Here is a 27,898-nt window from a genome sequence, read left to right on the forward strand (position 1 = left end):
CTGATCTCCTGTCCTGCAGCGAAGCCGTAAGAGACTGTTTCAAGAAGATAACAGACGGCAGGCGACTCGACCGAGGTGCTTTTGGTCTGAAGGCTCGGCTCGTTTTCTCCATCCTCAGAATCAAAGCACCCAACTGCGGCTCCATAGAGGTGAAGGTGCTTCTCTCTCTGGTTTTTAAGCGATTCTTCTTTCCATTGTTGATAACGAAGGTTTGTTTACTTGCCTGAAATATGTGTAAAACCAGAAAAATAATCAGCATTATCCCTGTCTGGGACTAACACGGAAACTTTAGAATTAATGCAGTATAACCTGCAAATATCTCTGATTGTGTTATACTTTAAATATCACGTTCTACTTTGCACCATTAAAAAGTACAGAGAAAATAGATTAAAATGTTGCCGGATAGGTATAAGAGACATGTCAATATTAAATTTATCTTATCCATCTTCACACTAATCATTATGATCTTATTTTGGTTGCTCCACAAATTTTCTATCATTTTGAACTATTTTGGCATCAGATTGTTTTGGAGGGATATACATTAACTAAGTCATGTGAGAAAGATTCACTATTCATGCAATCATATGTCTAGTTAACCACTAGCTAACTACTCTTTGACCCATGGTAATCTAGGGGGGTGGAGTATTTCTCTCCATAAATTTGTAGCATTAACTGCTTTTGCTGACATCTCTACAAACGACAGATTATTCTCTCTAGCATCATTATCTCATTAATAAACCCAACCACACTCTGTCCATCACACTCAAGAGTATGATGTAAACAGACCTGATAACTAACTTACTGTTTAAAAACAATAAGGGCCTAGTTTAGCATTAACATCAGCTAAAGTTGAAATCATTGTAATTGTAATTGCAATTACTGTTGTGTGCAGTTAGGCAGCATGATGGTTAACCCCTCCCCCATGTTTCAGAGCAGATCAGGACTTGGCAAACCTGCAGTGGGTCTCCTGGTGGTAACCATGAGCGTGGTCGGCACCCTGAGGAGGTCTCAGTCCATGAAGGAGCTCTCCACAGGGTACAGCAGGTCATGGATGGACACAGACTTCAGGCTTGGAAAGAAGTCTGTCTCCCAGCTGGTCAAACAGTAAGTGAGGAGAGTGAGGATGTTCCACTCAAGGCCTCCAGTCTCCCAGTGCTAAAAAGCATAAATGAAGAATTCATTCAGTATATGAATCAAATTACAGGATTTTTAGGCTAGCTGATGCTTATCAGTTTGAACTGTAAAGTTTAACTAATTTTTAGCTGTATATCTGATTTGTGCTTTTCTCTTGATTCATAGAACTTATACAAACAATCTGTTTCATAGGTATCAGAGCTCCGCTGATGTAAGAAGCACAGGTTCAGAGGACAGGCAGAAGGTGTCACTCTCACTGAATCAAGTTTGGCTCATAATAGTACAACACTATTAATAATAATAACGATTGAAACTAGAGGATTTCATTTAAAAGGGGATGTTATGGTTTTGTTTCCTCTTCTTTTGCTACAAGAAAGTATTAACCCACAAAATTTACAACCTGGTACTCTAAAGCTCAAAAAATTATTTGGTAACGCTTCACATAAGCTGCACCTTGATAAGGCATTCATAAGCAGCATGTAAGTATACCTTAACATCCAGACATTCCTTTACAGCTTTAATATACATTAATAAGTGAAGGTGCATTGAATGATCTACGAATGCATTATAAAGGCATTATGAAGGTGCAGTTAATATAAAGCGTTACCAATAATTCAACATCAAAGCATCGAACAGTAACTGTAACACCATGTATACCCTCTATGTTTCCTACTTCCTACCTCCTGCAGTTTCCTACTCAAAGAGAGGAGACATTCCAAAGCAAGATGGAGGCCACGCTGCAAAGGTTCGAGGCTAGACGACACGACTGGGATTCTCCTACCAAGGGGTGGTACTCGGGTTTGTCGCGGAGCCGGTCTATGGAGCACCTTCACCTGAGAGAGCTGACAGGGACCAGTGCACTGAGGGCACTGTTTGAGTCCAAGGCTGCCCCCCGGAAGGATTTCGGCAGCAGCCCAAGTCTGAACAGGACACATTCAATCCAGAGCACCGGCTCACCAAGGTGGCGAGGACCACAGAGTGTCGCCACCGCATCAGCTGGAAAGGAGACCCTGGTCCAGGTAAGGAGCTCTTAGGAAAGTGCAGCACGATATGGAGAACAGCAGGACACATTCCTGTCAGGTCCCTGTCATGAGATGTTCCAGGCACTAGAATTAAAAAGAATCCACGAAACAACACCTGCCACTTTTTCTGTCCTTTCTACAGTCATCACACTATTCTCTGCCTCTTCTTCATAAATATTCATGAGTAGGCTTGCTTGAATCACAGCTTTTCTCTGAATAATTAGCAGGCCGAGACCTGGCACCACAAGGACAGGACGACGTCCTCACATACATAGCCACCCAGGCGAGCACGCGTACCGTCACTACACCGAGCCCCCTGTCGCGGCCACGTGGAGAGAACGCGCTATATGTAAACGCTGAGAATAACTTCACCTTGCAGAGGGCGAGTGCAGTTAAATTAGAGAGGAGGAAGACCATCAGCGGGACGCCTGTGACCTGGGAGAAGACCCCAAGCAGTGGGAGGGGTGAGTACTGGGGGCTGCGTCTTCAGCGAGGACACTTCAGTGCGTCCTCGAAAAAAGGGGCCTCAACCAGGATTCTTAATGAAATTTACAAACAAAAAAAAAAGACAAACATTTTTTTTAATGCACTTAGAAAATTTGATCATTGGGGACGCCCTTCCCAGTTTTTTCCCAGGCAAAAAAAATCCCAGACCATGTCACTGTGTCTTCTGGGTGAACAGTATTCATTCTGGGTGACTGACAAAAAAATTTTTTAAATCATGGTATATTTATTTATGCTATCTCTATGGTAACCAGAGAAGAGCTAAAAAGTTCAGTCTGGACTTCGCACATGATAAAAAAAAAATGTTGTGATTCGTATCTGGTTCTGCCAAAGACTTCATGCAGAGGGTACAGACAGACCCGGGTTTTGAACGGATAAAAGCTGTGTAACATGAAAAGCCCCTGTAGCCCCCCCCGGCCCCAGGACAGTGAGGCCAGACAGTTGTTTATTGGCATCCCAAACAGCCTCCAAACAGGGGGGCAGACATCTTGCCACTTGTCAACAAGAGTGCACCGTATCCCACGGATGCGACCGGTGTGAGCCGGGTGCCATTTGGCCATTTGGTAATGCCTCGGAGAGGGGAGGGGCATCCAAGGTCATGTGACCCACCCCCCCTTGAGGAGACCACAGGTACCTTTAAAATAATGTCAAGGTGGTGCCGGGTAAGGAATGCACCAAGCTAACAGTAACTCTGCTTCCTGACCCAGAAGCAAGAGAAACTAAAGATAGCCAAAGGCACGGACGGGTAAGCACATAACTATGTTCACTTAGTGAGCTGCTGTAAGGCTGCTAGTTATAGCAAATGGTGCTCACTCAAGTGCCCAGGATCCAGCAGCGATTACAGGCTGCCCTTTCGGGGCTCCTTGACACGTCCTGTTGAGAAGCGCGAGGTGGATGATGTTGATGTGATCATGATTCACATTTAGCCCCAATAACTGCCTCCGTGTAAACCGGGTCCGTCACAGTCTGGAAATAACACAAAGCACTGAAGAAGGTAACCAGCTAGCAGGACACTCTATTTATAACATTCACTTAAGCAATCAGGCATGTGCCTAGTCTGTTTTAGTGTATTTTGTCAATCTTACATTTTCTTTGTTTAAATTTATTTTATGATTAGCTAGGCTTAGGTTAAACATGAGCCACACTACCAACTACTACAACGTCAAAATCAGTTTAAGCTCTAATTTCCAAAATACCTTCAGAGGAACATCCGGCAAATGTCATTCATGATCAATTAGGCACCAAATCGAACTAGAGCCAAAAGCTTCTGACAGTTTCTCATTGTAAAACATTTCTCCTTGTCCACCCAAAAGACGACATCAAATGACATTCTGGTAGCTAGCAGTTAAATGAAGACCAAACAACCACAAGGATTAAACAAAATTGACACAACGAAAAACATCCTAAATATTAGGAAACTCAAAGATTAAAATAAGAAGCACAGTCTAGAAAACTTTTAGATTAACATAGAAGAGCACTTGTTACTAAAGAAGACATTACCACATGCAATAAGACTCAATTCGTAACGTCGTGAGGTTTGGAGTAATTTAATATTTTGAGTTCTGCCAGCTAATGCTCCGTTACTTCAGGTCCCCTCAAATGAATAAGCGTAACTATTAATAAAGAAGGCGTGTAAGAGTCCATCACTGGGGGTAAAGCAGAGCCAGCTAGTGACCATAGCCCTAACTCACGATGCCCGATGACATCACCAAACGGGCCTCCCTCACGTCTGGAACAGGTGGTGACACTGTTGAGGGTGGGAATGGGCAGGGGGTCGTCCTGGCGTCCCCTCCCCAGCGCTCCCAGAAGCGGTGATTGACTCACACTGGTGGAATACCAGCCGTAGTACACCCCAAAAATAGCCGACTGGCTTCATACGTCTGGCGGAACGAGGCTGATAAAAATCAGCTGTCGCCGTGGAACAGCCCATAGAGAAGCAGAGAGACAGCGGTGGACGGCAGCCCAGCGACACAGAGACTGTACACTACTGCACGGGTCAGCACCAAGCAACAGGACTGGTCAGGAAGCAGAAGGCAGAATCGGCAAATCTGCGTGAGTACAAGAGCAAGCTTCTCCCACCCAGAGCCTATTCAGCCAGAATGACCTTCATCTCGTGTTTTGCTTTCTTTAAAAGAATTCACTTTGGAGACTTAAATGGGGCAGTTTATCGCCTGAGATTCGTGCCAGTGGAATGATATGAAAGTGCCAGTTAAAAATCCACAGTCGAGAGTAATATAGGCATAGTAGCAATAAAGTTTAGAGGATGCTTTGACGAATGGCAGGAGGGATAATGCATTAAGAAACACTGCTGTATTTTGTAATTTTAATCCATTTAGAATTACTGGAAGAAAGGCTGAGAGGAATGATTAAGGAAAGCATTGAAGTCCAGAGTTACATGGTGATTCATCTCTAATCTCATTGAGTCTCATAATAAGATCAACGGCATCCTAGAGGATGCACATCAAAGAGGCCCCACAAAGTCGTCGGTCTGCGGTCCATGACACACAGCCGCCAGTCACGCGTTCTCTGTCACCCGTGTCCCGCGTTTCCAAGCTGGCTGGGCAGAGGGGTGGGGGCGAATGCTAATGCTAACGCTAATGCAAGGTCACCCAGCCATGGGGAGGAGGTGCTTCCAGCTCAGCCTGAGGAGGCTGACGGGACAGGCGAGTCTCGGGATGAGCGGTTAGGATTTGGCGTCGTCCAGATAGGTGATCCTACACCCCAGAGGACCATTACAATCCACAATTATTTAAGGAATTCTTCACTAATAGGTAAAACATATTAAAATATATGTGCAATTTTAATACAGCAGTTAATAATACATTACATAGTAATAATTTATTGACATATTGTATATATTAACAGTGATGGTATCATCCATCCAACTGACGGACACCCATCTTCCAAGTGAGGCCCGCATGTAGGGCAAGGCAGCAGTCCGGGCAAGACGCCAATCCATCAGCAAAAACAGTAGATAGTGTCATACAATTTAATTTACATAATACTGAAAGATTCATATTTGGCTCCTTCTTAGGCCCTCCCGAAGGGCCTCAGTCCTAACACCTCGGTAAAGGGACCCAGGGTGTCACTGTGCATTAAAATGGGCCGGCGGATGAGCAGCTGAAGATCTTAAATACCCCAGACCTGAGGAACAGCTGTCAGAGAGCAAAGCGACCGCAATGGCAAACTTCTCAGGGTTCTGTGACGGGGACGGCACCCAAAATCATCTCGTAATGTATGAGAACAGCCACTTCTGGATAATCAGGAACAGTTAACTGGTTACCACAGCAATTCAGTTATCAGTAGCTGTCACTGGATATAGGGCACAATATTCTGAAAAATTAATGGGAACAATAAATTAAAATTAATGTGTCTGAGGGTTTGTTTACCAAGGCTTTGCAACACTATTAATGCATTGGTCTCAACAAAAATGATAAAGCAGATCTTTTTTTCACTGATGAATGATTTGATTATGACCTTTGGTTTTGGTTATGAATCAAAATGAAATATTATAATGCAAAACGCAGGTCTGTAGTTGTGCTCTGCATGCACAGCAAGCCGATGTATGTAGGTGAGCGTGTAGGCCATAACAGGAAGGGTCAACCGGCGTTAGGGTTAGGTATTCTCTCTGATCACCCAGCTATGAATCACGTTTTTAGGCTTTTGAATGGAGCCAGCCAGTCACGTGTCCTTTGTCCAGTGCGGAACCCGAGGTAGCAAGCGATGGCAGATGGGCCCGACGACGGGCAGGGCTGCTGAGCGCTCTCCCACTCTGACTGTCACAAAGAGCTGGGTCGTTTTTCGCTCTAATATTCATTTATAGGTGCTTAACTCACTGCACCAGCCAGCTGTTGTAATCATTACAACACTGGACAGTGTTTAAGTTAGACTTCCAGGCCTTTATATAGCATTTTTCTCCAATTTTGGTACCAACCATACACTGTACGATTCATAAAAAGAGCTCATATGATTATTCTTGATTTGTTTGTAATATTGTTACAGTAAACAGTGAGCAGTCCTTAGGATTAGACAGTTGAGTACTTAGATTACAGTAGTGTGCTTAAATTACTCAGGACCAAGAAAAAACTGGAAGAAAGTAGAGCTTAGCAAAGCTTAGTGCTACTTAGAAGGGTTTAGCATCAATTCTGGGGGGGCAGCTCTTACACCCCGCCCCTTCAGAAAATGGGCCTTCAAATTGTCTGATGGGGTCTACAAACTCCTGTACATATAAGGTTAAAGAAAATCAGTGGGGATTCCAGCGAGGATTAGAAATGCACTCCAATGGCAGGTCCCATGCTGTGGAGGGGGTGGGGTGGGACATTTTCCACTGCTGCCCATACGAGTGCTGACTGCTCTGGAGGAGATCCCCGCTGGCGCTGTCGGCCGATACCTGGGGCGACACGCCAGCTGAGTCTGCACATCCCTTTGTTGTCCATTGAGTTGTCAGGGGTTTCCTGCCAAAGCAGGTCATGACCAGGACTGGGTGTAATCAGGGAGGGGGCCGCTGTTTTATGCGATCGTTTAATACAACTTCTGTAAGAGAAAACAACTTCATTATGGGCTAATTTTATTTGCCCAGCCCCGCAGAAGAGACAAAACAAGAGACACATTCCACACAACTGAATAGGGACGGGTCCTTAATAGGTACACGTGATGTTAGGGCCTTTACACCCTTTTAGGGTTGAGGTAGTTTTCAATCCCCAGATTCCAAGGTATAACAATAGAAAAGGGATAAGGGCGACTGGAACAGGCTGCTGCTATATATACACACAGCCCATTATCAGGGGTCTGTTTTCCTAGCTGCCAGACACCAATTCCAAAAAGCTAGGGTAGGAAATGCCAACGGGGGCACGTTCTGCACCTGGGTTATCGTCTTTAACGAAAACTAACACTAAAAGAAAACATTTTCATACATGGAAATAAAATAAGATGGAAAAATAAAATAAAAAAAAACTAAATGAAAACTATAAAAGCAAACGTCAAATACTTTCAAATACCATTTTATTCCTGTTTACCTAATAATTAGTTTTTTATCTTTAATTGCTGTTATTTGGGAGATCAGTACATAATGTGCACTGTGTATTTATGTAGGATTCATCAGGCATAAAATAGCTCCACAGTTTTCAGTGAATCACTAGAAAAAAAAATCTAAAAAATAAAAAATCTCAAATGTATAACAATTAAATAGAAATATATTTTAACAATAAAACTGCAGTAAAAATGGATGAAAACGAAACTGGATTCCAAATAAAAACTTTAAAAAACTACAAAATTTACACTAATAACACTGTTTTGGACCCCTACATTAATGAACACTAAACTGGATTCCAAATAAAAACTGATTTTCCCACAACTTTTTCCCCACAGCGAAGGCACTTCTGAAAATGTCCACTAAAATCCCGAGATGTGATCTAATGTATCGTAATTTCACAAAATATCTGTAGCAGGTAGCCTTCACCAATACATATATTGTGTAAATACGTATTCTAGAAGCATTAAATATACAGACATATTCAGAAAGGCTGAGTCCTGCTTGTGATAATTATGAAAAAGCATGTGAGGTTCCTGATTGCTTCATAATCCCAAGATCCAAGCTTGCTGTGATTTATGATTCTCTATCTCTACCATTCATAAAGAAATAAATACAGTACCTTAGCATTCTTAACAAGTCTTAGCAAAGCAATATGATGCAGCTAGAAATCTGAGTGGTGCATAACTGGTGTAAATGTTTGACCCTAATTAACAATTCCACCAAAGGGAGACATTTCCAAAGGGTCCCTCCCACCCCATTGGTTAACCGAAAACTGGCTATGTTTGTACTTGAACATGTGACCGCGACTTCTATTAGCTCATATTAATAACATCCCTTCCGTATCCAAGCAGGTGTGAACAGGCTGTCTGAGTCACGCCTCAGAGACCCCCTCTCTCTGCACGGACGAGAAGCCTCCCCTGCTTCCATCCAAGATAGATCGCTGCTCTATCTGTCCAAAGCGGCAGCTGCGGACATAACAGACGGACCCGTAAAACCAGTAAGTGCCTGTCATTCTCCCCATTCTTTCCATACCCTCTGTGTCCCAAAGGTCAAGCCGGTCAAGGCGGGGCGATAAATGTGCTCCTCTGTTTGGGGCGGGGTGTGAAACAAGTGCAATGTCAAATATATAACAAGCATGATGATTAGTGCACCAGACCTGTGAAGGACGAGGCTTCCCATTGACTGCATGTCTCAGTTATCTATGAAGCACATGATGATTAGTGCACCAGACCTGTGAAGGACGAATCTTCCCAGTGACTGCATATCTCAGTTATCCATGTAGCACATGATGATTAGTGCACCAGACCTGTGAAGGACGAGGCTTCCCACTGACTGCATGTCTCTGTTTTCTGTGGAGCACATTTGATCCTTTTTGATTAGTATTCTCTACTTCAGAGTCACAAACGTAAAAAGAAGCAACTTGCACTGAGCCGTTAAAAAATATTTCTGCAGGGCAGCTTCGTTCACAAGTATACTGAAACCTCAGGAAGGTCAACGAAACCAAGCAAGGTACAGACAAGAGTGCTCACTTTTAACACAATTCCCCTCTGACTGCAGTGATGCTTACTAACTGTACCTGTCAGTAAAAACCCGATTACAAACACTGTACAGTAGTCCAAGCAGTAGATATAATGTGACACCTACACCTGGCACAAAGGTGCGAAAAGGCAGTGAGAAATAATTTTAGATAATTTAGATCATGGGTGGGTAAGCTGTTCCATGGAGGGCCAGTACATGTTTTTGGGATGGTCTCTCAATCAGCCAATAACAGTGAGTCCTCAGGACTGGAGTTGAGAACCACTGCTTTATTATTGGCTGATTGAGAGGCCACCCCAAAAACCCACACCCACACCAGCCCTCCATGGAACAGGTTCCCCACCTCTGATTTAAATCATTTAGAAGTTTAACAAATTCCTCTTAAACTGGGAACATGTACAACTGGCCAAGTACACATTTCTGTATTTTGTCATTTGTTATACATGCAGAAAATGTAAAATATACATCAAGAGTAACACATAGAAAACATATCAAATACAAAATACCACAGTTCTGACCAGGATAAGCAGAGGCAAGATGGATGGATGGATGTAATACAAAATTACCCCATAATGGATATATTCTTTTTCAATAATTTAAATTATAGTGCAGTACAACAAAGAGTGAAAGCTCTTAATCTGTCACTAATATATATCAGGTATCAAACCATGATAGAAGAGTGACCATGAATCTGATTCATTCTAATAAATTTGATACAAGTGGGATCCCCAGCACATTACCCAAGTCATGTTAGCAGTCACTCCTTCTGGAATCAAAAGCTTGACTTGCTTAAGAAGTCAGACCATCTGTGTGAGGGCTGCTTTACTAACCTCTGTGGAGTCCCATTAACTTCGGCATGAGTGAAGATGGTTTGCCATGAGATGCGTCCCCTGGTTGCTACGGAAGTAAACCAAGGTACAGTACGGCTAGAACAATAACATGCATGGCTTCCAAACTTACATGTATTAAAATTATGTTTGATAAACTGGTTGTTAAAATAACACAAGTAATTCCTTTTCATTTACAGTTAAGATGGCAGATAGACACCAACAGATTAATGTTACCAAGGGGGCTAAAGGGGAGGATGACTTGCCTCTCCCTCCCCCTCCCCTCCCAAGAGCACCCCAGGAGAGTTTGCCTGGCCCAGAGGAACAAAGTCATGCCTTCCTCCCCGTGGTGCCACCCAAGGAGACATTCTCCACCTTCTACCAACAGCGACAGAAGAGCGAGTTGAAAAGGCTCTTCAAGCACATCCACCCTGAGCTGAGGAAGAACCTTGACAACGTTGTAGACGATGAGCTGGTCGAGGTACTGAACTCAGAGACCAAGCAAGCAGACATGGGTTACCAGGGTGAAGTTCAGTCCATGAGGTGGATATTTGAGAACTGGAGCCTGGACAGCATCGGAGATCCTCACTTGACTAAGAAGTTGCTAGAGGAGGAAGTGCCACAAAGAGGAGATGTCAGGGGCACCTCCTCAATTTTCGAACGTGTGGAACTCGACAGTGCTCAGCACTCCTCTACACTCTCGAGGTGCGGGTCCATAAAAGGGGATGTTCACACGGCTACCTGGTTGTTTGAAACACAATCCTTGGACACCCTCAGTAAGACGTACCCAGAAGAAGGAGAGCTGGTAGAGGCTGTGTTGAAGGAACCCATGCAGCAGGGGGATGTAAAAGGAACACAGCAGCTCTTTGAGTCTAAGCCTCTGGATGCTTTAGGTCGTTGCACCTCTGTTGAGGATCAGAGCATTTTCAAGCTGAAGTCAGAAATACAAGAGCAGAAAGGGGACGTCAAGAAGACAGTGAAACTGTTTCAGGCAGAACCCTGCTGTGCTATTAGGGACAGCACCGGAAATGTCCATGAGATTAAGTCCATCTGTAGGGAAGAGATCCAAAGCAACAACGTGAAGACAGCACGCTGGCTGTTTGAAACCCAACCCCTGGATGTCATTAACAAGGATGCATCCAAGGTGCAGGTCATCCGGGGTATCTCCCTGGAAGAGGCCCAAAAAGGTGGCGTTGACAAGAAGAGATGGATGTTTGAAACACAACACCTGAGCGCCATTCATGAAAGTATCCAAGAAGACAAGTTTCAGGGAACTATCAGCGTCGTGGAAGCCGCTGATGTCGGAAACAAGAGACAGATGTTTGAAACTCAGCCCCTAGCTGCACTGAAGGGTGAAGCCACCACTGAAAGCTTGCCCAAGGAGGAGATAGTAGGAGGGGATGTACAGTCCACCTTGTGGTTGTTTGAAACCCAGCCAATAGGCACCCTGAAAGACAGCTATGAAGTTGGACGTCTGAAAAAAGTTACAGTGACTAACGAAGAGAAGGGGTCAGTGGAAATCAGAAAAAATACATTTGAAACCAGCCCCCTTGATAGCATCAGCAAAGAGATGACAGAGAGAGGAGTAAAATGCAATGCAGAGGAGATTGAAAAGGGAGACGTTAAGTCCTACAAGCACCTCTTTGAAACAATTCCGATTGGCGATATTTCTCAGGCTGAAAATCTTCAAACTGAAAAGCAAGGGGAAATTATAGCAGAGAATGTTAAAGGCAACATTACGCTGTTTGAGACCACCCCACTGTATGCCATTAAAGACTGTTTGGGAAATTTTCACGAAGTCACAACTGTGAGCAGAGAACAATCTATAAAAGAAAATGTCCAAAATTACAGGTGGATGTTTGAGACCAGACCTATGGATCAATTTGGTGATAAAAAGGCAAAAGTGGAGATCATTAAAGGCATCACAAGGCAGGAGGATCAAGCTGGTGACGTAAAGATGGCAAAATGGCTTTTTGAAACACAGCCCTTGGATAGCATTAACCAGAGGGAGCAGCTTTCCTCAGTTCAACAGGAGGTGACACACAAAGGGGACGTTAAGAATTGCAAATGGTTATTTGAAACTCAACCTATGGACATATTGTATGAGAAGTCTGAGAAGATACCTGAAGAGGAAGCAATGCCGAAGATCAATGTAAAGTCACACACCTGGCTTTTTGAGACTCAGCCTTTGGACGCCATTAAAGATAGTGATGAGCTTCAGCTGAAACTGTGCAGCACATTTCAAGATGATGCAACAAACAACGTTGATGTGAGGATGGTGAGGCACCTGTTTGAGACGGAAACTCTAGACAGCATGGGAAGGAGGGCAGACACAGACCAAGATGTCAGGTATGTCAGTAAGGTCCACATACAGTCTGGAGACGTTTCTCGAGTCAAAGAGGTATTTGAGTCAAAATCAGTGAATGAAAAAGCAACAGCCTTGGCCAGGGTATATGAAACTGAAGAGCAAAACATTAATATTCAGACAGGCTGTGTTCGTAGGTCTACCTGGCTATTCGAGAACAACCCTATTGACACCATTAAAGAAGAAGACAGCAATAAAAACATATCTCCTGTCAGCGATGTGCAGGGTGGAGATGTTGGAAACAAGAAGCTTATATTTGAGACATATTCTTTAGATAAAATCCATGACAAAGAAAGGAGTCCCGAACATCAGTCTGTTTTTGTTGAGAAGCCTGCTACGAGCGTAGATGTTAAATCCAGTACTATGCTGTTCGAGTCCCAGCCTTTATATGCCATAAGAGATAAAGAAGGACAGATTCATGAGGTCACCACAGTCAAGAAAGAAGAGGTGCTGAGTGGGGATGTGAGGGGAGTTCAGTGGCAATTTGAAACGAAACCCTTAGACATTATAAAACCACAGGAAGAGGTTTTTGTGATCCGAGCTGTTACTCAAGAAGATGTCGTCAAGGGTGATGTAAAATCAGCACGATGGAAGTTTGAAACACAACCACTGGACTCCTTTACAAGCCAAGAGGAGGACAGCATCAGGACCGTAGTAGACATTGAAAAAGGTGATGTCCAGCAAAACAAGCAGCACTTTGAATCTCAAGGAGCTTCCTGTCAAAAATTTGTGAGGATGGTCAGCGTCAGGGATGTCCAAGAAGGTAATGTTAGAACCTCCAGCTGGCTCTTTGAAAATCAACCTATAGACACCCTGAAAGGTGAGCTTCAGGAACAGTCCACTGTGAAGACAGTACATAGACTGGACAGTCATAAAGGCGATGTGAAACGGTGTACGTGGCTATTTGAGACGCAACCATTGGATACCATCAAGCAAGTGGATCCCTCTGCAGCCAGTTTAACTCATGAGGCAATACCTCAAGCAGATGTGAAGAGCACAACTTGGATGTTTGAATCAACACCACTTGACAGGATCAGTTTTCAAAGGAGAGAAGATTCAGAGAAAGGTGTGAAGGAAACTTTGAATTGTCTCCACTACTTTAAGGTTATTCACGCACAGGGGATTGTTATAGAAGCAAATGAGACTCATGGGAAAAGTGTGAAAATGGCAAAATATCAATTTATAAATAATCAAGGGCCAAGTATCCTAAAAGAAGAGACAGTTGAAGGGAATATCAAGAACATTATTCTGCAGCTGTTACTCAGAACAAACCTAACACACCAGATAGTTCTTGTAAAAGAGGATGAGCATGGACTTGTTGAAACCACCAGAATGCAGATTCCAACCACTGAAGCAGAATCCACTGCACATTCAGACCAGGGACAAAAAATGGCAAATGTTGCACAGGTCATAACAGGTCTACTCAGTTATGACGAGACTCGGAAAGAAGGAATTGTGATGCAAGAAACTGAGAGCGGCTATGCTGCGATGACTGTGTATTCACTTTCCAGTCACTACGAAAATCAAACCGATAGTCATGAAATAACAAAGGGAAATGTGAGATCGACTATTGGGAGCCTCTTATCTACTGGCCAAGACCACAAGGCCCAGGCTTCATTTCAATTTGAAGAAAACGAGAGAGGAAATGTGAATCTATACAAGAGTTGCATTGAAAAAGGAGACCTTGAGTATCTTAAAAGTCTTCAAACAGAACCATCAGAGAATGATTCTCCACTGAAGGAGCCAGTCGAGATTATTCATGGAGATATCAAAGAAGCAAAGAGAAATCTGAACCAACAAAAAGAGAAGGTAGAACGGACAGTCCTGGACATAGTGCGGGGTGATGTTAAGAACGTCAAAAAAGTCTTCTCTGAAGGTTCTACTGAGCAAGGTCACATGCAGAAGGAAGAAATCATCCGTGGTGACGTTTCCTTGGCCAAACACTCTCTGGGGCAGGCAGCAAATCAGCCCATTGTACTAGAAAAGGAGGAAATCGTTTCTGGGGACATCAAGGCAGTAAAAGAATCCCTTGAACAAGCAAAGAAACAAAGCATGCGGGTGGAGCGTGAAATCATTATCCCTGGAAAGATTTATGATTTGGATGTGTCATCACAGGAAGCCTGTGAAACAACAGGAAACCAAACCACTGTATCAAAGGAAGAAATCATATCAGGCAATGTCAAGGCTGCAAAACAATCACTGGAGCAAGCGAAGAGGCAGGGTATGCGAGAAGAACGAGAGTTCGTTATTCCAGGCAAAATTTATGATCTGAATGTTTCCACCTCAGATGACACTTCACAACAAATTCAGAATAACAGTACAAATCAACAAACAGTGACCCAAGAAATAGCTTCCACACAGGGTCAGATACACCAAAACCTTATTACCACTCAGAAGAGCACGAGTGTCCAGCAAGCAAGGAGTCTGCACACGTCCGTGCAAGTCTCGGAAAAAACGGAAACGTCCTCCGTCTCAACCATGAAGGAGATGAGAAGTCAGCAGATGACATCAAGTCATCAAAAGGTCAGTGTCTCCGAGGAGGAACTGGGATCTGATGAAACACATAAAATCACAAGGGGCAGAGACGTCAGGGTCACCATAGGTGATGCTGATCCAGAGCGTTCCATTGTAAATCCTTTTGTAAGTTCAGAGAATGGAGACAGAGAGAATAATGAAGCTGCTGTTGTGAGAGGAGATATAAAAGCTGCTCTGAAATCTCTGCAGAGCCCTGCTGCGGCACAGCCAGTAGAAAAAGAAGAAGTTGTAAGAGGTGATGTGCAGGCAGCTCTTCGGTCCCTTGAAAAGTGTAGTATTAATGTGTCCAAGGGAGATTTCAGAGCTGCGATGATATACAGAAATGCAGGACAGTCTTATTCAGAGAGCAGAAAGAAGCAAAAAACGGAGAGTGAAAAATCTGCTGGTAAGCAGCCAGATTTAGCACCTGTGCTTCCATCTGACACTGAGTTGTCTCCTTCAGTTTCAGTGATTTACGAGGAAAGGCCAGTCACCGGAACACTGAAGCTGGCACCCGTGGCAGACCCCAGCCCTGACGCAAGCTCAGATAGGACAAATGCTTCTTCAGCTTTTGCCAGGCAATTGCAGAACCCACCACCGCTGCCTCCCAAAGTGTGTGACAAACCGTCAACTATTAAGCCAATCATTCCTCCAAAACCACCATGTTTAAACACAGCCCCTGGACAAAATTTCAGAACTAGGCCTGTCTCTGCAAAACAGCCTGAGCACCACAGGAATAGTCAGCAAACTCCATTAATTCCACCAAAACCCAAACACCAACAACAAAGAGAACTTTCTCCCCCGCCATTACCTCCAAAGCCTTTGATCTGTCAAGAAAACGAGCAGAAGGACTCTGCACACAACAAAGCTTTCAAAGACTGTCACAGTGAGGGAACAACCACTAAAACAGTCCAAGGACATTCTTTAAACTTTGGCTACACCAAGGAACATGAAGCTGTTGACAAAGAAATAATTTTGTGCCCTGGAGAAATTAAGCAAACAAAAGAGATTCACCCAATAAATGAAGTGGAAGAAAAGGTCACAAAAACTATTAGTAAAAAAACAGCCATCATTAGCAGTGATGATGAAAAGGAAGGGGACAAGCAGGGGCCACAAAAAATTAATGCAGCGGAAGAGATCCGTGCGTGCATGCAGAGTTACTCAGAAGACGGAGAGGCCAAGAGTGAAATTAACCAAAGTTTTCAAGCCGCTCTTCAAAACTTTGGAGGGCGAAAAAATAGTAACACTCCGATTTTTCCCAGGAAAATTAAAGTAACTCGAGATGAGGTTAGAGATGAGAGAGAGAAGGACAGCTGTATTAAACTGACACAGGGCTGCTCAAAGGATGCCGGCCAACAGGGTGACGAAGCTGGTCCTCAAGGGTCTCATGCCTCAGTAGCACAGTCACCTGCTATAGAAAGCTCCTGCAATAATGAAGAACGCCACGAAGAAGGAGAGACAAAAGTAGTTATGAGGGAGAAAAAAGCTAAGAAAGAAACAGAAGATGAGCGCCGACAAAGGCTGTCGGTGCACAAAGAAGAAATAATGAGAGGCAACGTGAAGGCGGCGATGGAAATCTTCGAAAATCTGAGGAAACGGGAAGAGCTTAAGATAATTCTTTCGAAAGTAGCAGAAATAGAGGGTGAGACCAGTGAAGTCGACGTTAGGTCCATGAAGAACTTATTTGAGAATGTGCCTGCCTGGATCGTGGCTCCTGGTAAAAATATGACACATGGTAAGTCTACAGGGGAAACGAAGGCAAGAAGAACACAGTCGACAAAAGATGACATAGACGGTATCTCTTCAGTTGAGGTTGCCTTTGGTGATCTTGAAAGAGCAAGTGCAGAGATAATCCATCTGAAAGAGCAGACTTTAACTAAACTTATGGACATAGAAGAGGCAATAAAGAAAGCGTTGTATTCTGTCTCCAACTTGAAATCAGAGTCTGACATCGCTGGCCTGTCTGGACTCTTCAAAGAGTCCCTTGGAACCGTGCACAGCTCTCCTGCCACTAACAATATAAGGAAAATAAGCATAGTTTCCAGCAAAGCTAAAATAGAACGAGGGAAAGAACCAGACAGGGCCCCAAAAAGCACCCCAAAGCCAGAGAGCAAGAAGGTTGGAAAATCAGTAGAAACCCAAAGACCAGCTCAGGATGTGGCCAAAATGAAATCATGTACTGGTTCTCAGTCTTCCCCATCCTTCATCTCCATTCAGTCAGCTGCAAGGAAACCAGCAGAGGCCCCCAAAGTACCAACAGCTTCTCATCAGCAAAACGGTCCGGCCCGCTGCAGGCCTGATGCATATCAGTCCAAAGTAAATGGCTCCGCCTCAAAGCCCAGCTTTTACAGTCCGCTTAACTCCCGACGGAATGTCAGTGTACTAGAGCTGCAAACTGTGCCTGAACCAGCAGATATAATTGGCACAAAGACCATTAGCGAAAAATACGAAAAGACAGATTGCTTCGGTAACAAGTTTGTCTCCTCTAAGACTTCTACTATCGTCACGAAGCAAGCGGAGACAAAGACATCGTCCACTTACGAAGCAGTCTCCACCCCCAGCCGATATGACGTCTTGACATCTCCTCCTGCTCAGAGGTCTGCTAAGATGTTCTCAGAAAATCCTCAGCCCAAAGTTAATGAGAGCGGAAGAGTTTTTGTCACATTTGGTCACCCAAGGCCAGCAAAGCCCTGAAAAAAAATGACAGAGTGACTCTTTTTGTGTGTTTATCCTAAGACCTGATGCTTTGCAATAACCAGCTTGTCGATTTTTTTAGTCGCACTAGATTTTCATGTTCCAAAATACAAATTTTTGTACTTAAATGTATATTGTATTTATGATTGAATTTGTATAATTATATGAAATTTTGTATTTCATAAACTCTTATATTTCAATGCAGTTTTACTGGCCTTTCTGTACTGATATATCTACTGAAACAAACTGTAGTGAAATGTGTATGATTACAAGTAATGAAATAAATATCATTATAAATAAATAATTGCTTCCTATGTTACGATAATGAATACTTGAGAAAAATTTTAATCTCTACAAATATACTGTATGTGAGATTTAAACATACAAACAAGATACAATTTTACAATATACAAACAGATCAGCAATTACATTGATGTATTTCAAAATATATGTCAAAATACATACTCCATTGAGGACAGCGGTGTTTGAGGATAATAGTCTAATTATATATAGTGCAAATATTATTTCCATCCATCCATCTATCCACTATCCTGATTAGTGTCATTGCATGGGGGTGTGTGGGCGTTGCAGCCTCTCTCAGGTAGACCAGGGCACAAGGCTGAGGGACACCCTGGGCAGGATGCCATAGTAAATAATATTTATCTGACGTAAATACATTAAGTTCTGTACTGTTTAAACTTTGTCCCATTTATTTTCATATCGTTCTCCTCATAGTTCCACTCGACACTAAAGGAAATATGTTCTGCCTGTCTGGAGCCTGTATACCCTATGGAGAAAATGGTTGCTGATAAAATAATCTTCCATTCCAACTGCTTCTGCTGTAAACATTGTAAAAAGAAGCTGGGGTGAGATACATTTTATTTTATTTCATAAAGATAGTCCAATCTGAAAGATGGTCTCGTTCTGTATTTGTATTAGTAATTTAACAAAATTTTAATTCGTAGACTCATTAGTTTTTCACAGATATATGAGAATCTTTTCTTGCTTCTCTTCTTTGCAGAATTCACAACTATTCAGCTATTTATGGAGAGTTCTACTGTGTATCTCATTACCAGCAATTGTTCAAAAGGAAGGGGAATTATGATGAGGGATTTGGCCACAAACAGCACAAAGACCTCTGGCTTAAGAAGACTACAGAGTCTTTACATTCTGACGAAAAGACTTGCAAAGACCCTAAAGGGGAATCCAAGGCCTTTGTAGAGTCATCGGGCTCTGCAGCTCCAAAAAAACAGGAATTCAGGGACACAAAGACTGCGAGTAGTCGAGATACAAGAACAAAACTGAAAATTAATTGGCCGCCAGAAAAACAGACATCTGTAGGTCGCCTAGTAACACCTTTCAATGGTGAAAGGAAGCTAAGTGAGATGAGTATAGTGGAAGCTAGCTCAAATTCTCCAAGCAAACAAAGCTCAGGAAATGTACTGCAAAGTCCAGAGGGATTAATGTCAAAGTCCAGTAAAACTGGAGACAACAAAAAGGTTCCTTCATCACCCACACAGAGACTCAACAGCTCCTCTGTGCCCCCTGGGCCCGGTATGAAGCACAAACCCAAAGCTGCAGCCTCAGAGCATGCGGAAATGCCGAGTCCAGCACTATCCCGTCCATGGAGTGTCTCTAATAAAATAGTTCTTTTTCAAGAAAGTTCCCCAATAAATGCCTCCTCTTTTAAAGTAAAGGAAACGCCACAGAAAAACACTCTAGTTAAAACAGCACATTTAACACTGCCTGATTCAACACTGACTCCAAGAAAAGACCAGTCCGACGTAAATAAGAAAGTAACAGCCTCAGACAAAATGAAAAAATCTGTTCGCTTTGCAATGAAGATTGATACTGAGCTGGATGGTAATACAAGCACAGAGGGAGATTCTGAAATAAACACAGAACCTGATTTTGTATGTCACAGCAGTAACCCAGATATTGTACCTAATGAGGATAAAGACTGCAGACCCACAGTACTGGGAGCCAAGGAGGAAATTCTTGCCTCTTTATTCATCGATGACGCAATTAAGGACCAAAATGAGAACATTCCTAATCCATACAAATGTCAACTGGAGGAAGAAAATGAAATAAATGAAAACATAATTAAACCAAAGAATTTAGAAAGCACTGATGTGAATGCAATTCAGTCTTCTGCTTCAGTTTTAACAGAGTATTCACAGACTTTAATTAGTACCACTGTAGAAGACACTGTTAATAAAAGCTTGGCAGAAGAGGTCTGTGACGCCGATTTTGAGAGGTATGATATCCAGACAAGTGGGAAATCATATGAAAACAGGGAAGTCAATGGAGAGCTGGCAGAAGAACCCAAGAGTGGGAGTGTTCATGCAGAAGAAACAGACTCAGAAGTGAATCGAAAGGAGACTATGACACAAACCGCTGCTCAAGAAATGGAGCGACACAATGACAATCTAGAAGCTAACGAGACTGAGCAGGAAACACCCGACATGTCTGACAAAACTGTCCAAAAATCCCCCACACCGAGTGCAGCTAACAAGCAGAATGGGAAGGCTCACGCTCGCAAAGAATCTTGGTCAAAGATGTCGGGTCAAGGTAAAAGCCCCTTCTCAAAGCTTTTCACATCTAGTGCCAAAGATAAAACAGAAAAAAAAGAACCCACAGAGACCAAGAAACCAGAGGCCAAACCGAGGTCCATACTGGGAAAACTATTCCAATCGTCACCTGAAAAAGAAAAGAAAGACTCCAAAGTGGCAGAGGCAAAACATGCTGAACCAGGAACAGTGACAGAAAAGGCCAGTGACGCTTTTGTGAAGGACCCCATGGGCGACAACACTCAGGTTGATCAGACTGAACAAGTAAATACCAAGACTGCATGGAGACCTTCAGAAATGAACAAAAATGAAGAAATCAAAAGCAGCGCAAGCTTAAGCAATGCAGTGAATATCTCCGGAAACACACACTTATCCCTACAAGTAGATGACGGCAGCTCAAAAACAATCCTTTCGCTCACCAGTACAAATGACCTTAACCCTACATGTCTTAGTTGTGAAGAAAATTATGAGCCAAATACATCTACTGAAGAGGCACCCGTCACTGGTGAATGTTTAACACTTTCAGAGTCCAGTGTGCATGCTTCAAGTGAAGCGGGCCTTAGTCACACCATTACTGAGGAGATGAGTATCATTAATCCAATCAATTCAGCAGAGCTGTTGGTCAACTCAGATGCAGCGATAAAGAAAGGTACTACTGAGGATCCTACTTTTCTGGGTCCTGTCATGAATGACACCAGCGAAGGAGATGCCCATTCAAACCTTATACAGGCAGCAGTCTCTGAACATTCTTTCACTTTGCCTCCAATTGACCATTCTCCCTTCACTGAGAACATAGGCAATGAAAATCCCAGCAAGATCTATGAAGATGTTCACACAGAGAAAAGTTATACTGACCCCATGACCTCTGAGTCTACAGAATGGTTATCATCCCTACTAAACACGGAGGTCATGTCAAACACACAAACTGACATCACAGAATTTAATGTTACGGAGGATGCATCCGAAACTACCCTTAATCCATTCGGACAAGTTGTAACACTAGAATACATTAAGCCAGAAGTTACTGCTGATTCATCAGCACAAAACCTCCCACCGACAAATGATCCCGAAGATCTCATTGGTTTAAGTAACACTCCACTGAGATCAGTTGATGAGGAATTTGATATATTTAGCAACAGTGACGGTCCATTGGTACTCAATGCAGAATCCAAACAACATGAAGTGGATCTTGTCACTATAGTGGATTCCTCTCAAGCTGAAGGGAATAACCTATTCAATCTGAGTACTGAAAAGGCAGTAGATCATCAAGGACAAGACACAAGCTTTGACATATTTAGCACAAACAGTGAAGCGCTGGTCTGGTCAGGTGCTTCTACTGCATTCGATAAAGACAATGCTGGTTTGGGTGTCTCCTCAGCAGCGCTCCCCTCAGTTTACGCAGAGGACATCTTTGGGGAGAATGATTTTTCAGTCAGCCTGGGGATCCCAGCTGAACCACCATCTCGAGGAGACCCCGAAATTTTCACTGATTTCCTCGGCTTGGACCAAACAGCCATGGCTGGCTCCACTACAGACATTCCGGTCAACTTGTTCTCCGCTGACATCTTTGCAGCAGAAGCTCTCAAGCCGCCAGCAGCCAAGCCAGACACTTCAGCCGAAGGGATCGACACATTCCTCGATCCATTTAGCATGGGCTCCATTACCACAGAATCAGAAAACCTGAATGACAACTGGATGGACGATTTATTAAGCTAGAGATCTCTGCGGGGCTTTATTGAACACAACAGACGTCAAGGATTCTGCTGCAGTCTGGGAGTTATTAAATCTGTTATACAATCATGAATGTTAAATTTTGACATGGCACCAAACACATATTATGCCATATCATAGCTTGCCAGTCTTATTGCTCAAACGCATACTTAAATATATCATTAATTACCTTTAAATCATACATTTGAATATATCAATGTCAATATTTTGGAAAATTATAGAAATTATTATTGTGTATTTCCACCAATACAGACCTAATATTTATTGTGAATTGTTAGTATTTTCTTCTGTTTTTCTGGCTGACCATACGCTCTGACTTCAAGCTTATCTCATTTGTACTTTGCTCTATCAAATAAATGAATGGAACAATCACTTCATATATTTCAGACTTGATCCAGAGACTGGCCAAAAAAACTTGACTCATAAAGATGCCCGAAAGACCTAAACAGAAACCCAATTAAATCAAATGTATATAAATTTTATTCTGATAAATGGATACAATACACCATGTGACTGGATATTTTAAAAGATCATATTGGAAAGTGAGCTCTAGTAAGATTTTTCAGTTAAATTAAGAAAAATACGGTTCATGTCTTTCGTACATACTGTCTTCATTGGTCCCAATCCAGCTTAAATAGCTCTTTTTTACTATCTTGCAGAAAGACAATTTCCTGTCCTTTGTATTGTTTTTTTTTTCATTCATCATCGGTGCATGTGTGTTAATTATCAACTTAACAATCATTTGCAGCACAAGACATCCATGTGTGCGTTTTATAGCCATAAAATAAAACTAAATGTGCGTTTGAAGTTGAAACAGGAACATGAAGGCCCTTTACACAGAGCCATTGATGCAGTTTCCAATTCACCAATTCATTTGATTGACCATGACATAGACACATGGAATTATGGTGAATTACACACATTTGTTAATTACTGTTGATGCCCAGTCTCAACAAACTGCATCGAAAGGGCGGGCTTGTCGTCTGATGCTCCTCCATCAGGAAGAGAAGGCTGGAAGTCCAATGCGGATTAGAGTTTGGTAGATTTTACATCGTCACAAGTCTCATTTATCTGTGTGTCATTTGTGTCCCTGTTGATTAATAAAAAAAAAAAGTTATTTAAAATGTGTGACAGCATTGTCCCTTTAAAATTCACTTACGTTAGAGTACATGAGCTGACTGGGGAAATTCTCAAAATTCACTGCAGCTACCATTAGTCTGGCTTTTTGTTAACATCTACCAGCTGACATATAGAGAGGTGTTTTTCATTATTATTATTTGACTATATTGACAGCAGCCCGTGTTCTTTTGGGCATATTACAAGAAGATCCAGTGTTTCGGAAAAGATCATAAGGCTTGAAAACCTGAAGCTAAAATTAGAAATGGACGACCAGCAGCAAGGCAGATGCTCTACAAAGAGAAAAACATAGTAATAACTCTGACACTGAAACTGAAAAAAATCAACGTTTTTTTCATTGTTCACCCATATGTGTAGTAGGTAGGTAAACAATAGTGTACTTACTCAAAACCAAGTATAAATGAAGTCAAATATCTCGTCATGAAATAACACAAAACCTAAGAGACTGATTCTCAGCCATAACTTAATTTTGATAAAATTTGTATGGGGAAGCAGTGATCACAAAAACAAATATAAAGGTCGAAGAACAGGACAGGGTAGAAAGGTGTGGAAAATTTGTGGGAAGTTAAGCTGGGAAATTTTGGAAATATTCCAAGTTGGAAACTTTCCATGGGAATTAATGGAAATATATAGGAATAAATGAGAAAATTCCCAGAATTTTGCAACCCTAGTAAGAACCTTCTGGAGGAACGCCATTTTCATCATTTGCTGAGAGTTAACATTGATTTGATAGCACCTAACATTTAGACTGACACGGCTTTCATGGGTATCAGAGAGACTCACCGTCTCCTGTCCATCTCCTCGGAATGGTCAGGCAGATCCTTCCCTCGAGTCTCAGGCAGCAGGCAGGACAAGATCCCGCTGACCAGAGTCAGGCCACCAAAGACCAGAATGGGGATGTTGCTGTAGTACATGCCCAGCAGGTTGAGCATGGGGGAGAGCAGTCCACCCACCCTGGGGGCTATGGAAGCCAGACCCATGGCTGCCTGACTAAGGGGACACAGGGGAAAGGGTACAGGGTGACTCAAAAGCGGCAGATGACGCTTAAACCATTAAATGTTACCTTACAATGTGCACAAAATCCCATTGGTCAAGACTCTACATAGTACACAGATGATTAATGAACTTAGAAAAGGGAACTGCCTTTAAAGCTGAGTTAACCAGAGATTAAACATTTCAATATTCTGGTAAATGAAATGGGTTTAAGTAAACTGTTCCAAAGATGATGACTTTTCCTTGAAGAGGATCAGAAGACCACTATAAAGCAGGGAAGCAGAGAAATCTATATATTTTCCTTAGATTTATTCCATCTTTCTATTATTTCATTTACCTATATGTCAGTTGCGTCTCTGTCTTTGGTTTTAATTTAACTTTAAGCACTTTGAGCTGCATTCCTTGTATGAAAAGTGCTATATAAATAAAGATTGTTATTTTTATTATTATTATTATTATTATTATTATTAAATACCGGAGAGAAGTGGGGAAGAGCTCTTGGACGTAGACAGTACAGATGGTGACAGCCCAAGTGGTACAGACCCTCCCGGAAGTGGCGAGGGCAGTGATTATATGCGGCTTGTCTGAAAAGAAGCCAGGATATTCAGGTGTTGAAACATTCACAGCCTTAATTGGGGAGGGTGCTATATAAAATGATTTCAGAAGTGAATTATACTGCACTAGCTCTATATAAATGATGTCAATGCATTGGAATGCAGGTGTCATCATGCCAACCACACACCCACCACAATGTCAAACTGACTTTCTTCTAACTTAAAAATGTTTTTGAGTTTGCTATTGCACATAACATTCACACTCGTTAGCTATCTCCACATCTATTAGCTTTCACATTATGCAGTTGTGATGTGATGTGGTTACCTAGAGGAACAGCCACTATCAGTAGGCAGAGGGTTGCACCAATGAGGATAGTGACTGTGAAAGAATGTTTCCTGCCCATGATCTCCACCAGCCAGATGCACAGGATGTGACCGGGTATCTCAGTCAGTCCGAAGATGAGCTGCGTCAGAAAGATGTCCAGCCCGAAGTTTCCAACGTTTAACGTCAAACAGCTGTACGAGAGGTTTAGAGAGAACCTGGAATACAGATAAGAATATGCTTAAATTTTAATACATGTTACAACTATAAATTGAGTGGAAATAATTTTGGGCAAATTATCATTGGTTCAATGTGGGCTAATCAAAAACTTAACGAATTAAAGAGTGTGGGAAAAATATTGATTTATGAGTAGCGCAGGCTGCAAAATTTACCACGCAAATGAAATTACTAAGAGAGATTTTCTCAGATGAGGGGAAGCAATGAGATCTTTTATTTCTCCTCTGTTTCCTCTTCTCTCTATGTTGATCTGAATAGGGAAGGGAGAGAGTTCTTATTTTAACCTGTGTTCAAAGGAAACACATCACAAAAGCTTTTCATCAGTCAAACTTAGGAACAATCCAGGGAATAATAATAATAATCAATAGTTTATTTATCCCCTTGGCGAAACTGTCTTTATGCCTCACTCAACTTGCTCCTTTTCATAGAGTAAGTTGTCTGCAAAGGGCAGCCACCCATAGCGGCGCCCAGGAAGCTGGGGGTTAAGGGCCTTGGTCAAGGACACACAGACGTACTGAGGCTGGGTTTGAACCGGCAACCTTCTGATTACAGACACACAGGCTTAGCCCACTGAGCCACACGGTGCAAGCATTAAGGAAAGTGACAGACACACCTTGCCCAGGATATTGTCCGGGACCGGACGCTTATTGACAGCCGCCGCCTTGCGAATCAGCTTCTCCGCCTCCTCGGTTTCTCCACAATCGTGGAGCCATCTCGCTGACTCCGGGATCAGCCTTCAGATTTGAGAGAAAAGAAGTGGGAAAAGCCAGCTCATTTAATATGGAGGGAGCAGACAACCAAGGAGGTCAACTAGTCAAAGGGAAGCGGCGTACCAAACGTAGAAGAGGACAAGAAGCAGAGGAGAGGTGAGGATCAGCTGGACAGTTCGCCAGTCACGGATGGCGTAACCAACCCCAGCTACGATGCACTGTGCCAGGCTATTGACGACCTGACTGATGCATGAGGGTAATGATCGCTTTGTCACCCCAATCCACTCTGTTGCTATTGGAGGAAACACATGCTTATGACATCATCAAACCTGCCAATGAGCAACATAATTGTTTACACAATAAACAAACTAAAAAGAAACAAACCAAAAGCAAAAAAGTGCAAATTGCATTTGGTTAACACAAAAAACTCTTACACAATGCATATGTTGAATTGCAGTGCATCGCAATAGGAACAAATCATACCGTATTGCACTAGTAGTTGCTTAATAAGTTTCTTTAATATAAAGTTGGTTGGCAATGCATTCACCAGTGATGGAGATGCACATCCCTAATACACACAGCATCATTTTATTGACAATAAAAGCCTATTTGATTTAATTTGATCACTGCTTACAAAATAGGAACCCCTACATTAATTACCAAGTATGAGGCTGTTCACACGGTAGCCTCCATAAGAAAACCCCACAATGAACTGGATCATCAAATAGCCATAAAATGTCGGGGCAAATCCTGTGGTCAAGGTGAAGACAGCCATGATGATCAGCGATATCTGAGTTGCTCGTTTTCTCCCGAGCCTAGAAGAGAGTGAAATCTCAGTCAGGCACGATTCCACAGTCCATGAGATGTGTAATTCAGATCAAGTCAGCAGAAAGACTAAAGGATATTAAAAACTAAGGATATTAATGCCGCAAGGCTTCCCCGAAGGTGCTGGAGGATCACGCAGAAGCACTTTGGGGTATATGTCCAGTGACACGCATACTTACGATTTAGCCAGAGGACCAAAAATGAGTGAGCCAAACAGGATGCCGGACAGACCAATGGTCTGGGCAATTCCTAAGAAGCTGGCCCTATCACAGACCAGTTCAAACTGGGGAAAAGAACAATCGAATGACTCACTGACATTCTGCTCAACTTGTTATATTGCGCATCAAACATCATTTCATTTTTGAAAGCAATTGATAGACATCAAATATGAGGAATAAAACCCAAATATACTCTAGTGTTTGAAAACTATAACATTTTGGCCTGAATGAAAGAGAAAATAAAGTTTTCTACATCAATATTTAATATTAAACAGATACTGCTGATGGTTTAGACAGAGAAAGTAGATTTTAGGGGTTAAAATGCTAAAATATATTGCATTTTCTACAGTGGTACCAACACTGGAGATCACGCACTACTGGTGTTATTACATAATCCCACTAGTTCTGCACCCAGTCATACTCACATCCGAGACCACCGTGGTCTTAAACACAGAGGTGTCAAACTGCCACCCATGCAAACACGAGGTGGTCTGATTGAGGCCGTACTGTCTGATGTCCTCGATGTCCCAATCCACCGGCATGAACATCTCGCAGCTCTGCAGAGATCCATCTGGCTTCCTGGGCACCGTGAGGTTCAGCTGTTCCTCTCTGGTGAGGTTGGGGCTCACTTTGAGGATCCAGTCCGTGTTGCAATGGCGCGGGAAGCCGGCGTGCGTGAAGATCAGGCTGTAGTTTTGAAAAGGCATCATCATTGCCGGGAAACATAACGCCACCAGCAGCAGCTTCTGGAACAGTCCGAAATCGCCGATGACAAGCAGAATCTCGCTGAAGTCTGCCATGGTGAAAGACGACTGATGTTAATGCTCCATAGAGAGAGTGGCAATCTAAATTAATATTTAACCCATAAGTGAGTAGCGCAGATCACAAGTCAATATTTAAAAAATAGTAGAGTATTTCTAGATCTGTAAAATTGCAGATCTGGATGTGGACGATTTGTAGTCTACAAAGTTGA

At 42.6% G+C, this 27,898-nt stretch overlaps 2 protein-coding genes across 8 annotated transcripts; one reads left to right on the plus strand and one right to left on the minus strand.

Annotated features, from left to right (window-relative positions):
• xirp1 (xin actin binding repeat containing 1) lies at positions 1–23,053 on the plus strand. 7 transcript variants are annotated; one of them, XM_023822864.2, is made up of 9 exons: positions 1–209; positions 937–1,104; positions 1,327–1,378; positions 1,824–2,153; positions 2,536–2,620; positions 8,544–8,689; positions 9,145–9,201; positions 18,364–18,494; positions 18,650–23,053. In XM_023822864.2, the coding sequence occupies exons 2-9, from the start codon at positions 980–982 to the stop codon at positions 21,912–21,914; spliced, it is 4,191 nt and encodes a 1,396-aa protein (XP_023678632.2). In that variant the 5' UTR covers positions 1–209; positions 937–979; the 3' UTR covers positions 21,915–23,053. The 7 variants fall into 7 exon arrangements, with proteins under 7 accessions (XP_023678632.2, XP_023678631.2, XP_023678630.2 ...); XM_023822863.2 differs by having other exon boundaries at positions 1–149; positions 932–1,104; XM_023822862.2 differs by having other exon boundaries at positions 1–149.
• slc22a13a (solute carrier family 22 member 13a) lies at positions 22,924–27,725 on the minus strand. The gene is made up of 10 exons (XM_023822867.2): positions 27,351–27,725; positions 26,887–26,990; positions 26,543–26,697; positions 26,006–26,174; positions 25,786–25,906; positions 25,328–25,422; positions 24,939–25,153; positions 24,535–24,643; positions 23,850–24,056; positions 22,924–23,019 (listed from the first exon to the last, which is right to left on the minus strand). The coding sequence occupies exons 1-10, from the start codon at positions 27,723–27,725 to the stop codon at positions 22,959–22,961; spliced, it is 1,611 nt and encodes a 536-aa protein (XP_023678635.2). The 3' UTR covers positions 22,924–22,958.
• Between the last annotated feature and the right edge of the window lie 173 nt (positions 27,726–27,898).

Source organism: Paramormyrops kingsleyae, chromosome 4, assembly GCF_048594095.1.
Source record: "Paramormyrops kingsleyae isolate MSU_618 chromosome 4, PKINGS_0.4, whole genome shotgun sequence".
NCBI classification, from domain to species: domain Eukaryota; kingdom Metazoa; phylum Chordata; class Actinopteri; order Osteoglossiformes; family Mormyridae; genus Paramormyrops; species Paramormyrops kingsleyae.